Genomic DNA, 14,057 nt, shown 5'->3' on the forward strand with positions numbered 1-14,057 from the left:
GGATCGCAAGACAAACACTACAGTGTAATCCCGAGTGTGGCTTGGGGGTTACCACTTTTGGTACTGAAAATTAACCCCGAGCCACACTCGGGATTACTGCCAGGGAGGTTAAACATGTCCAGTAAAAAATATAAAAAATCAAATGTCATCATAAATTTAGGCCAATGTGTTTGTGCTTCACTGTAAGCACACTGCTTTGTATGGCTGTGCTGTGCAAAGCAGTGTGCACGAGCTGACAGGGAGAACTGTTTTGTTCACAAACAGTTCTCCTCCCCGTTGGAGATCCTTGGCAATCACTGGGTGCCGGCGAGTAATCACCAGCTGGGACCTGGTGTTTGACAGCCGTGGCCACGATTGGCGGCGCGGGTAAGGTGTGCGTGAGGCACGTTCTGCTGGCAACCGTCAAACCCAGACAAGTCCATTGCATTGCTAGACAGAAGCATGATTCTTCACTCCAGAGAACACGTCTCCACTGTTCTAGAGTCCAGTGGTGGTGTGCTTTACACCACTGCATCCGACGCTTTGCATTGCACTTGGTGATGTAAGGCTTGGATGCAGCTGCACGGCTATGGAAACCCATTCCATGAAGTTCTCTACACACTGTCCTTGTGCTAATCTGAAGGCCATATGAAGTTTCAAGGTTCTTTAGCTATTGACTCTGCAGACAGGTGGTGACTTCTGCCCACTGTGCGCTGTGCGCTTCAGCGTGCACTGACCCTGCTCTGTCATATTACATGGCCTACCATTTGTGGCTGAGTTGATGATGTTCCCAGTTACTTCACCTTTATAATACTACTAACAGTTGACCATGGACTATTTAGTAGCAAGGAAATTTCATGGATGGACTTATTGCACAGGTGGCAACCTATTACGGTACCACGTTTGAATTCACTGACCTCCTGACAGCGACCCATTCTTTCACAAATGTTTAGAGAAGCAGTCTGCATGCCTAGGTTCTTGATTTTATATACCTGTGGCCATGAACTGAATCCAATGATTTGGAGGAGTGTCCCACTACTTTTGGCAATACATTGTGTGTATATATATATATATTTTGAGCGCTGCACTTTTCTCACATTTAATGTTATCACAAGGTATTATCACAAGGTTTAGCCTTTTTAGCCTTTTTTTTCACAAAGCGTGGATTTTTTCAGATATTTTTTGGCACTTTAATATCTGCATAACCCCCCAAGAACCAGTCCACTGTTTTTTCAGGGCTGATGGATGTTATAAGAAGTAAAAAAGCAGGAAGCTGCAATGTTTTCAGGAAGCTATGACCAGAACCCTGCTCCCACCAGCCATGATTTGCCTATTTTAGATCCAGGGATTACATCATTGGGTCTAAAACAATGTGTGTAATGAAAAAACTGAGTGGTATCATTTAAGAATTTGATTAGCATGTTGATAAGTGGGGAGGAAAGAACCATGGAATGCAAATATAAGTAGAGTAAACGTTAGCTTTAATTCAGGATGAGAAAATGTCTAAATTGACAATATTAACTGTTGTAGCAACTACTTACATTCGGCTTTGGCACAGATAAGACAGGCAGTGGTACTGTTGAAGAAATTTAGTAAAGCTGCAATAGCTGCACTGATGTCCGTGTTGCTGGGATGAAGGTTCAGAGTTGTGAATCTAGGAAATTGAGATCTTAAAACTTCCTCTGGGGATACTTTTATGTGTGGTACCTAATGAAATAAAAACATCCACAGCAGTTACCTTATGAGTTAACTGAAATACAAGAAACTTATAAATAAAAAGGAAAACATGCAGAGATGGGAGTTACAAATGAGTTAAAACAATGGTCAGTATTAGTAGAGGAGAAAATGAACACAGTAAAAGTGTTACATCTCAAATAATAAGGGGAAAAGGCTTCTTAAAAGGTGTATGAAGAAAAGGCTCTTCAGAGTCATTAAACTGGATCCATCATCATATATGCTTGTGTTTAATATACAGTATATATTGATGCAGTAAAGTTAGCACTTGTGCTATGCTATAAAGTGAGAATGCATTCAAAAATTATGCAACGAATAACAAACTACAAAGTGTCTACGCAAAAACTATAATACATTAAGATTTGATATGTCCCTTCTTTGCCTTTAAAACAGCATCAATTCTCCAAAATATATTTGCACATAATTTAAGGAACTCATAAGGTAGGTTGTTCCGAACATCTAGGAGAACTAGCCACAGTTATTCTGTGTATTTAAAACAGTTCTAAAGTCAAAAAGGTTTTTGTACGTAAATGCTTTTCTGCATTACGGTAAAAAACTCCCCGCTACCTATCCTACCAAACTAAAACACTTACATGACTCCTGTCACCGCTTCAGCACTGTCTTGGTTGCAGCACTATTCCTCTCACTTCCTGGTCTTACAGGAGACACTGAGAGCAGTGGGAGCCATAGGCTCCTGTGGCTGTCAGTCAAACTCCTTCGAGTCGGAATGCACACAGCCTGGCCAGGGAGTGCATAAACAAGGGTGCCTCCATAGAATCTGACTTGCTATGCAGGCACCAGGTGGAAAGAAAAGCAGTACCCCTTGCGTAATACGTAGCCTCGCAGTCCATAAAACTTGTGCGGGTTCTAGAAAGTGGATATTATTTTTATAGGCCTGTTTTTGATTTGTTTTTTTACAGATCACGAGGCTACTTATTATGCATAGGGTACTGGTTCTTGAAGTTTATTCACCTATTTAACCAAGGCCATTAAGGCTCATAGTGGGGTGCTGACCATTATTAATAGGAAGAAGTTGGAAGTCTCAATTGTGGAGCTTTGTAACTAGGTGAGAAACTCATGGTCTTTTTATGAGTATACATGAATAAATAATATGTTTTAAACAAAACAAAGTAATTGTGCCTCAAAAATCCCACTTTGATATATTTATGTTGTTACTGTATAGTGGTTATCCTACTGCAGAATGAATTTAGGAAGTGCCACCTTGATGGTAGCGCATGATAGATAAGTACCTGTCTGTACTGTTTAGCATTAAGGAAATCATTATTTTTGAATAAATACCCAACTCCATGTGCAGAAAGGCAGCTTCTCCATACTTGCAAGGAAAGTCCACATGCTTCACTGCTGCCTTTAGACACTCATTTTTAACCCAGTCTTTGGGACTGAAAACAAACTGCATTTATTTTTTAAATCAGGTAATTTTTATTTCAAACAAAAATTTCAGATGCTTGTATCTTAAATACAACTGTAAAAAGAGTTAGAAAAAACAAAAAGTAAATACAGTCTTTACCAATCATCAAAGCATAAAGGTAACAGGGTTAAGCATCTAAGTGCAAAACAGTATACATAATCACGTTTAGCAGTAGATCGCTAAATGATTGACAGGTATATTATATAAAGTAGAAGATGTCTGTCTATAAAGCCAAGATAGTATCACATTCAGCACATCAACTATCTCATTGGGGTAAACAGGACTAGTTGGATTTTAACACATTAATCTGGACAGGACAGTTGGGGATGGGGCAAGAATAGGGGAGGTCACCTAAGATAACCACACATTAACCGCTTCCCTGACGCCCTATAGCAAAAATACTGCTACAGGCCAGCAGGGCTGTGCAAAATAACATATATATACATCATTTTCATTTCCAGGTAGGGGGTGCGCGCATTGGCGGCTACAGATGTGGATCACAGGTTGCACCGGGCGATCGCCGTGAAACAGTGACAGGGGAGAGACCTGTGTGTAAAACAACACAGGTCTCTCTCCTGCCAGCAGTAACATGCTGCTGTGTATTTCTCTGCACTGTAGAGAAATGCACAGCAGCATGTTTCCCAAGTAAAACAAACACAGCACACATAGTAAAACAGCACACAGTTAACCCTTTGATCACCCCTGATGTTAACCTCTTCCTGTCTAGTTTCATTAGTACAGCGTAAGTGCTTTTTATTAGCACTGATCACTGTATTAGTTTCATTGGGATGTCAGTGGCAGTTAGTCAGTCGTCGTCCCCCCCTCGTGTCAGAATGCCCGCCCATGTCCCACTAAAAGTTGCTGATTGCCGCCATTACTAGTATAATAAAAAATCCAGTATATACTTGTACACCGCCATTTGCTGACGTTATAACTTTCACGTAAACCAATTAATTTACATGTATTGGGATTGTGTTTAGCAAAGACATGTAGCAGAATACATTTTGGCCTAAATTTATGACGAAACTTGATTTTTTACATTGTTTTACTGGATATGTTTTATAGCAAAAAGTCAAAAATATTGTTTGTTTTTTCAAAATGTTTGGTCTTTTTTTGTTTATAGTGCAAAAAATAAATAATCCACAGGTTATCCAATACCATGTTGCATGATCGCGCAATTGTCAGTTAAAAATAGCACAGTGCTGTATCGCAAAAAAAACTACAAAAAATGGCCTGGTCAGGAAGAGGGGTAAATCCTCTGGAGGGCAAGTAGTTAAAGAACTTCTGAGGGCAAGCCCTGCATTGATAAAGTCTTTTCATTTTCAGTCATGTATTGATTGTATATTTTCTCTACATCAGTGTTTCTCAACTTTTTTTCAGTCAAGGCACCCTTCAAAATTATGGACATTCCTGAGGCACCCTTTAAAATTAAGGATAGTTGTGAGGCACCCCATTCTAAAATGGGCTGCCTTTAGACTGTCTAAAATTTTAAAAGGGCACCCCATTCCAAAATGCATATGGATGCTGCTGCATCCATATGAGAGGTGATTTATTCTTCCAAAGTAAATACACTTTTGCACACTGGTACTAACTAGTATGCCAATGTTTCTCTTCTCCCTCAGTTTTTTTCCATCACTGAGCTTATGTGACCCCAGCACTGATAAAGAGGGGCAGGAGGCGGTCAAAATAGGATGCTGGGCATGCAGCTGACATCATCCTTATCAACTGATGATGTTATTTTGTCAGGTTGTCAGGACGCCAGCAGCTAGAGGGTTGTAATGGTGTAACAATGAAATCCTGTGGCTTTGTGTAACTAAAAGGCAGGCCTCATCCACCTGCTGGCTTTTATACAAGTTTTGGGCAATTTGTAGACATTTTGCCAAGGCACCCCTGAGGAAACCTCAAGGCACCCCAGGGTGCTTGGGCACTCTGGTTGAGAAAGGCTGCTCTACATGAACAATTAGGGTGTAGAAGAGGTCCGTTTCTGTGATATCAATTTCCGGGCAATATAGTAACCTAGTGATCGTTAGTTGCAGAGATTCAGCACCTAAGGAGAGAATGTCCAATAAACTTATTTTGGGGACCAGGGGTAGTTGTAAAGAGTGCAGTACATTCAAGGGTTTTAAATATAGATGATCGGTGATATACAGGATTGTGGCTGAAGAGCATGATGCTATTGCAAGTATTGAAAGAAGGATTGTTTAGAAAGGCCATATTCCTCTGATAGTGATAGTGACTGATATGTTTTAAGGATGTTATTCTGGTAAATTTGATGAAGTAAAGTTTTGCCAGACCTCCTCTAATTTCCAAATCTCTCCAAGTTGGATAGTTCTGACAAGATCAGATTATTCCAAAGTGGCATAAATTGTGTATATCTCATGTGCTTAGTAATAGTTTTCATTGCAAGCCATACTTTGTGCAGGTGTGTAAGTGCAGGGTATTGAGATCCCTTTTGAAAAAGTACCTTCTTCCAAAAAGGGAAATGAGAGGGTCTTGAGGTAGAATAGAAGACAATATTCTCTGAGATTGATCTCTTATCTGATACACCTCATCCTGCAGCCTGTAGGAACTGGAAGGCCACAAAATAAAGTCTAGCATTGGAAACCTCCAGTCCCCCATCATCCTTTTGGGAGTTGAATAGTTTCAAGCTTAATTCTGGGTCATTTTCCCTTTCAAATAAGATCCATGAAAAGGGAGTTAACCCATCTAAAAATCATCTGATTTAGATTGGGGCATTATGCCAAACATATAATTACTTGGGCATTCAGAGCATTTTCACTAAATTTGCCCTTCCTACAACAGAAAAAGACAATTGACACCAGACCTTACAGTTAGCCTTTAGTTTAGTCAAAAGGGGTTCTACATTCAGTGGTATATAATCAGATAGTATGGTGGAAATATTATTTCCAAAATACTTAAAGATGGTGACCTTCTTAATTTAGCTGAATTGAAAATATTTCCCAAGCCATAAGAAAGTTACTTAGAACCCCCAAACATTATATATATTTTTTAAGCAGGTAATATTACTAAGAGACAGAGGCAATACCACTTGATGCATGCTTCATAGGGGTTAACGTTTTGATCTCTAAGGGTGTGGAGTTTTCCTGCAGGCATGCTAAGATGGACCCTTTGGGTAGATTTATTTTCTTATATTGTGTCTTGAATAACTTGTGCAACCTACATATGTGTTCACCTTTGTATGGGGGGATGGGATAGCTTTAATATTTTTAAAATTATTAATTAAATTTTTTTTCTCTTTTTTACACTGTCTCATTTTTTTAAATCAAATTTATTGCTATCACAAGGGATGAACAAAATCCATTGTGACAGCATGGGCAGTGACAGGTACTCTTTACTGAGAGATCTGGGGTCTACTAGACCTCAGATCTTTCTTCTGCCCTTCAAAGCAACTGATCAAACCCAGATCTGATGCTTTCAAAGGACAGTAATTGTTTGTTCACCTCAGACCGTGAAGTGGCACAATACTCTTTGCTTCCAGTTTCTTAGACCATAGAGATGCTCAGGGACATTCCAGTTCTCAATCATCTCTATAGTCAGGCGGCTTCAGTCCGGGGCTCCCCATGTGAATGGGAGAGCCCAGAAAGTCAGGTAGCCCCTTCCCACCACCTGTAAAAGCAATCCATCAAAATGCTTTTAGCTTATTCAGCATTGCCGGATGAAAACACTGATACTGAGGGTCATGGCTGCAGCTGCCATGGCCCTAGTATAACCACTGAAACTCAAGGATATCCAGGGACATCCTTGGGTGGCAAGCCATTAAGCAGGGTCTGACACAGGTACTCCCATTCCATGCTAATAAAATCATTGGCAATGTCTGATAATATAATAGCCCAATTGCCTACATTAGTAGGTGGAATTTGTAAATGGAGAGATAATCTATTATTGTTAGTGGTGGTAGACCTCATAAGTATAAAACTAACTTGATCTGGATGTACCAATGTGCCAGTAATATTAGACAATCTATTGGTAAGGACTTTAGCAAAAGCCTTAATGTCTGTCCTGAGAAAAGATGTTGGTTGACACAATTGCGACTGTAGGAGATCTTTGCCAAGCTTTAGAACAACAATAATGGCTTTATTCATGAACTGTGGAGATCTGATGCCTCATTTAGGACTGCAAAGAGCTCTGCAAGAAAGACAGTACCACATCTTTTTACATTTCTGTCATTAAGCCATCTGCCCCTGGGGCATTCATATTAGATGACACACTTAGGGTGGCAGATAACTACTACAATGTGATTGGAGAGTCCAGAACGGTGCTGTCCTCTGCAAAAATTGTAGGGAGAAAAAGAAAAAAAAAATATTGCCTCAACTTTACAAGAGATGTTACTGCTATAAAGGTCCATATAAAAAAAATCCCCAAACCATCTGTTATTTTAGAACAAATAGTCACTATACGTCCCCTATCTATGCTTTAGGCATTGACATGAGCTAGAAGCTGTTGTGATCTAGCAATGGCCACCAATAAGCGTCCTGTATTTTCCCCTTCCTCAAAAATTTTTTTTTCATTTAAAAAATCTTGTTTTTCCACCTCAGAGAAAGAGGGACTTCTAGGCTTCTTGGCAATAGAACAACATACTGTACATCTCCTACATAGGGTAGCATAATCATGTTAAATTTATCCTGGAAAATGCCAGAACCAGAAAATGTGGTTTGCCTGAAAGAAACTAGCAATTTATGAAGAACCAATGGGGAATATAAAAGAACTTACACAGTAACTAAAACCTAAGTTATTCAAGACACAATATAAGAAAATAACTCTAACCAAGGGGTCCATTTTAGCATGACTGCATGAAAACCCCACACCATTAAAGATCGAAATGTTAACAACCTCCCCCCCCCCCCCCCCGGGTTATGAAGCATGCATCAAGTGGTATTGTGGATGATAATGATGTATTTTAGGATAATGAGTGGTTTCACTGTTGAGGTATATTTTACAGTATCACCGACAAAGAAACATGGCCTGTTTCTTAGTTGCATTGCCTAAACCTCTAACATTCCATGATATTATAGTTCTACATTCAGCCATGGTACATGGTAATAACAAGAGAGTACGGGAGTTTTATCACAGTTTCATCACAGTAAAACAGGTAAAAAAAAACACAGGAGTTTTTGCAAGCTAAGACAGGTAGGTATCCATAGTGATACTACAAATGAGCGGGCTATAGAAACAGGGCATACAGTAACCCAGTCCTAACATCATGTGGTTAAGAAAGCTAATTCTGAAGACTCCTTCATTTGCAGGATGATTGGAGAGAACTGTATAGAGAAAATGTCAAAGGAGATGCAACTTTGATGTTGGTAGATAATGTAAACCTGGATGACATCAAGTCACAGATAAAAGCCAGCCTCTATAGCAGGAAATCTCATTCATTGCGCATAATAAAAAAGATCTGTGGAGTAAAAATAAGGTTGGCCCAGTAGACGTCTTGACACGTAGATGACGTTCATGCTCATCTAGCCATGCAACAACTACTGCTGGATGTTCAACTCTATAATCAAGCTGAGCAACTTTTTGTATTAAAACGTACATTTTTGTTGCAATGGGTTGAAGGCATATTCCACAGAGCTAACCCTTCTTTCTATGGCTGTCATTCTCTCAATAATATTCTGTATGCTTTGAGGGACAAGCAGAATGTCCTCTTGCATGCATTAGGCTTACAGAATATCTTTTAGGGTAGGTTCTGGTAGGGGCATATTGGATCACTAGGTGTTAGCAGGGAGGCAAGGTTGCCATCAGTACTTACTATGTTAGTCAGCAAGTCCTGTGCATCTTCTTGCTCTAATGGCACTGAGTTGACTTCTTCCTGTAGTTCTTCCTGTGGTTGCAGGTGTTCAGTGACAGCTGAATTTTTGGCGGGTGTTCATGTAAATCTTTCCAGTTGAGCTTTGGTGTTCCTAAGTTTCTCCTTCCCCATTCTAGGAGATAATGCTCTGGCTCCATCTTTAATGGAATGCTCGATGTGTGTCATATTTATTCTGCTTTGCTATGTTAAAATCACTAGAACAATGGATCAAACAGTAGATGACAGAGTAAATATGAGGGTCCTTGTTCCCAGTAGGGATGGTAGGAAGAGCGGCTGAATCTTTATCTGCTCACATCACTATTCAAGCCAAGCCATATTTATATATACAGTGCCTTGAAAAAGTATTCATACCCCTTGAAAATTTACACATTTTGTCACATTACAACCAAAAATGTAAATGTATTTTATTGGGATTTTATGTGATAGACCAACACAAAGTGGCACATAATTGTGAAGTGGAAGGAAATGACAAATGGTTTTCAAAATGTTTTACAAATAAATATCTGAAAAGTGTGGCGTGCATTTATACTCAACAACCCCTGAATCAACATTTGTGAAATAATGGGTTGCTCTCAGGAGCTCAGTGAATTCAAGTGTGGTACCGTGATAGGTTGCCACCTGTGCAATAAGTCCATCCGTGAAATGTCCTTGCTACTAAATAGTCCATGGTCAACTGTTAGTAGTATTGTAAAGGTGAAGTAACTGGGAACAACAGCAACTCAGCCACGAATGGTAGGCCATGTAATATGACAGAGCATAGTCAGTGCACGCTGAAGCGCACAGCGAACAGTGGGCAGAAATCACCACCTGTCTGCAGAGCAAAGACCTTGAAACATCATGTGGCCTTCAAATTAGCACAAGAACAGTGCATAGAGAGCTTCATGGAATGGGTTTCCATAGCCGAGCAACTGCATCCAAGCCTTACATCACAAAGTGCAATGCAAAGCATCGGATGCATTGGCGTAAAGCATGCCTCCACTCAATTCTAGAGCAGTGGAGACGTGTTCTCTGGAGTGAAGAATCACGATGGACGTGTCTGGGTTTGGTGGTTGCCTGGAGAACGGTACTTGCCTGACTGGATTGTGCCAAGTGTAAAATTTGGTGGAGGGGTAATTATGGTGTGGGGTTGTTTTTGAGATGTTGGGCTTGGCCCCTTAGTTCCAGTGAAGGGAACTCTTAAGGTGTCAACATACCAAGACATTTTGGACAATTTCATGCTCCCAACTTTGTGGGAACAGTTTGGGGATGTCCCCTTCCTTTTCCAACATGACTGTGCACCAGTGCACAAAGGAAGGCCCATAAAGACATGGATGAGCGAGTTTGGGGTGGAGGAACTTGACTGACCTGCACAGAGTCCTGACCTCAACCCGATAGGACACCTTTGGGATGAATTAGAGCGAAGACTGCGAGCTAGGCCTTCTTATCTGACATCAGTGCCGGACCTCACAAATGCGCTTCTGGAAGAATGGCCAAACATTCCCATAGACACACTCCTAAACCTTGTGGACAGCCTTCCCAGAACAGTTGAAGCTGTTATAGCTGCAAAGGGTGGGCTAACTTAATATTGAACCCTACGGACTAAGACTGGGATGCCATTAAAGTTCATGTGTGTGTAAAGGCAGGTGTCCCAATACTTTTGGCAATATAGTGTGAATATATACAGTACAGTTGTGTTCAAAATAATAGCAGTGTGTTGAAATAAGTGAATAAAGCTCAAAATCCTTCTAATAGCTTTTATTTCCATTAACGCAAATGCATTGGGAACACTACACATTCTATTCCAAATCAAAACATGAAGAAAAATATATCAAATTTGTGTTGTTTCTCAAAACAAATTGAAGAAAAGTGAATGTTAGACTGTTCAAAAAAAATAGCAGTGTTTGTATTCTTCTTTACAAACTCAAACATTCACTATATCAACTGAAAAATGTTTGAAGATTTTGCTTTCCTTTGAATCACTTAATATTTAGTTGTATAAGCACTGTTTCTGAGAACTGCTGTACATCTGTGTTGCATGGAGTCAACCAACTTCTGGCACCTGTGAACAGGTATTCCAGCCCAGGATGATTGGACTACATTCCATAGTTCTTCTCTATTTCTTGGTTTTGCCTCAGAAACTGCATTTTTGATGTCACCCCACAAGTTTTCTATTGGATTAAGATCCAGGGATTGGGCTGGCCACTCCATAATGTCAATCTTGTTGGTCTGGAACCAAGATGTTGCACGTTTACTGGTGTGTTTGGGGTCGTTGTCTTGTTGGAACACCCATTTCAAGGGCATTTCCTCTTCAGCATAAGGCAGCATGACTTCTTCAAGTATTCTGATGTATTCAAACTGATCCATGATCCCTGGTATGTGATAAATAGGCCCAATGCTGTAGTATGAGAAACATCCCCATATCATGATGCTTGCACAACCATGCTTCACTGTCTTCACAGTGTACTGTGGCTTGAATTCAGTGTTTGGGGGTCGTCTGACAAACTGTCTCCGGCCATTAGACCCAAAAAGAACAATCTTACTTTCATCAGTCCACAAAATGTTGCGCCATTTCTCTTTAGGCCAGTCAATGTGCTCTTTGGCAAATTGTAACCTCTTCAGCACATGTCTTTTTTTTCAACATTGGGACTTTGTGGGGGCTTCTTGCAGATAGCTTGGTTTCACATAGGCGTTGTTAGGGACCAGCCGGTGGTAGCCTCTAGCATTCCACAGACCAGAATTCCCCTGGGCGTGGAATCTAAGTTCCGACCTGCTTGTTCACCAGAGCCCCTGATGGTGGGGATGGACTTGGAGCAAGCCGAGACCAGGTCGCGACCCCTGGGTGCAACCCGCTGTGGTAGAGGCACCTGTCGGTGGTACGCAGCAGGTGAGAATCTGATGTAAGGAGGTAGAGTAAGTGAGGTCAGACAGGCTGGGTCGGTAACAGCGGAGCAGGTTGGTACAAACGGCAGGCAAAAGAATAAATGGGTCACGGTCTGGGTTTGGCAACTGGAGATCAAAAGTGCAGGAGCAGGCAGGAGAATGGTCAGGCAAGCCAGGGGTCAGAGCAGGAGAAGTCAGCACATCAGGATCAGGCAGGGTCAGCAGCAGAGTAAACTCACAGAACACAGGAAAGACCATATGGCACTTGAGCATTGCAAGAGCCGGGTTTAAATAGCCCGCCCGACTCCTCACAGGTGCTCCTGGGTCCTAGTGCTTGCCCGGCGCCGTCATTGGTGACAGGCGTGCCTGGGTCCTAGTGCCCGCCTGCCTGTACGTTTTGTCAGGATTCTACGCATGTGCAGATTCGATTGTCACAGCGATCTTCCCATTCCCTGACAGGCGTCTTCTAATTGGAACAGTACGCACAGGTAACTTTAGACCTTCTTTGATCTTCCTGGAGCTGATTGTTGGCTGAGTCCTTGCCATTTTGGCTATACTTCTATCTATATCTATCTTCTATCTGTATCTATAATATATCTATATGATATATAGATATATATTTTTTATGTCTGATAGAGCATGTGTGGATGTGAAAACCTATGTAATAAACTAGAATATCATGCAAATGCATAATGAAGTCTATTCCATTGTAAATACTGTCATTGTTTGTCTTTCATGCTTACTACAGTCTGAAGGAGTTAGAAGTCTCTGTGCACCACTGATCACTCAACTTGATGAATAATTAATACAGAGGTGTTTATGTATTACTCATGGGCATTCTGCTGTGTGAAGGAAAATAGTCACATCCCATTTATTCAGGTTCTAAACCTTTTAAATATTATTTTGCTTATTGCATAAAATTGCCCTTTCATATAAAGCAATCCTTACTGTTATAACAACAATAATAATAATAATAATAATACTACTACAGTACCGTACTTGGACAGCATGTGTTTACTAATTAGATTAAATAATGTGTTCAGGTTAGCGTGAAGCTTGAATACTAAATTACTTGTGGCTACTGCCATTTTGAAGAATCACCCGCAGTGTCCAGGCACAAAACACTTTGGAGAGATGCCAAGTCAAATTAGTGCCTGCAATAGAGCCACTGGTTATTCAGGCCTAAATTATCCACAAGAAGCCTGGTGGATGTCTAACGGCTTAACCCACCTTCCTTTTGTGGCATCTGAAATGTTGTCCCCACCGCCAGCCTGCACTGCAAAGTAGTAGCAGGCAGAAAGATGCTGTTTGAGGAGGAAGCTGGAGTAGGACAGGATCCTCCACTCATGCATAGAGAGGGAGGTATGCTGCTAAACTACAATGACAAAATGAGAAAGTAAAGCAGAACTTCAGTCTTACCTTCAGTCTTGCACAGTTTTACAGACTCCTTTCATGTATTGAAAATGCTTAGTCTGATAACACTGCACATTGATTTTCTCACAGTGGGCATTATAAGCCTGCCCCATTTCCTGGCTGAAGGACGCCATATTATCTAGGGTTGTCTACTAGGTTTGTATAGCCTCTCTCACCAGCCATGATCTGCCTGGCATGCATATAAAAGCACAGAGACCCGGTAGTGACACGTCTAAAATAGGCTTTTTAATAAAAACATAAAGGCTTTGTTTTTAAAAATGTAATTAGCATGTTGAAGAATGAATTGGGAAAGGAAAAATATAAGCAGATTTTCTTAAAATGCTTCTAAAACTTTCTTATTTGTGTGACTTGTAGCCTCTTCTCCTGGTCCTCAGTTATTCACTGTAGAAAGTTGCTAACAGCTGCTGAAAGGTCCTGGGAACCTGCCAAAAGTGTCTGTCTTTGACTACTGACTTTCAGACACTTAGGGCAGGGTCATAGCAAGTATCCTGATATTGCAGCAAAATTCTACAGCAAATTACTGAGGGGATGCTGCAGACCAGTGCCTTCCCACTTATAGAAAAAAGTGTCTAGAATGCCTGTGACTGCAGTCTTCCTAGTCACTGATCTACAAACGCTGCTGCCGTTTTATTTTCCTGTTTTGGTCAGCAGTGCAGCAAGGTACTGCTCACTAAAGTACAGTGAAGGTCCTGGGCTTGCTGTGCTATATATCCATTCTCCAGTATGTCAGAGATAGGAAAGGTTAAAAGGTACAGTTACACAGTAAACCATTTAAGTACAGAAATTGGCTTGTTT

The 14,057-nt window shown here is 40.8% G+C and overlaps 1 protein-coding gene across 6 annotated transcripts in view; it reads right to left on the reverse strand.

Annotated features, from left to right (window-relative positions):
• The window catches only part of GRIK4 (glutamate ionotropic receptor kainate type subunit 4), a 475,013-nt gene that overhangs the window by 148,056 nt on the left and 312,900 nt on the right, over nt 1–14,057 (reverse strand). For all 6 annotated transcript variants that reach the window (XM_089678554.1, XM_089678550.1, XM_089678553.1 and 3 more), the window contains one exon: nt 1,521–1,686. In XM_089678554.1, the coding sequence (XP_089534680.1) occupies nt 1,521–1,686 (166 nt within the window). The remainder of the gene's footprint in view (nt 1–1,520; nt 1,687–14,057) is intronic.

Source organism: Staurois parvus, unplaced genomic scaffold (assembly GCF_062004578.1).
Source record: "Staurois parvus isolate SC_StPar_1 unplaced genomic scaffold, SC_StPar_1.0 ptg000207l, whole genome shotgun sequence".
NCBI lineage: Eukaryota > Metazoa > Chordata > Amphibia > Anura > Ranidae > Staurois > Staurois parvus.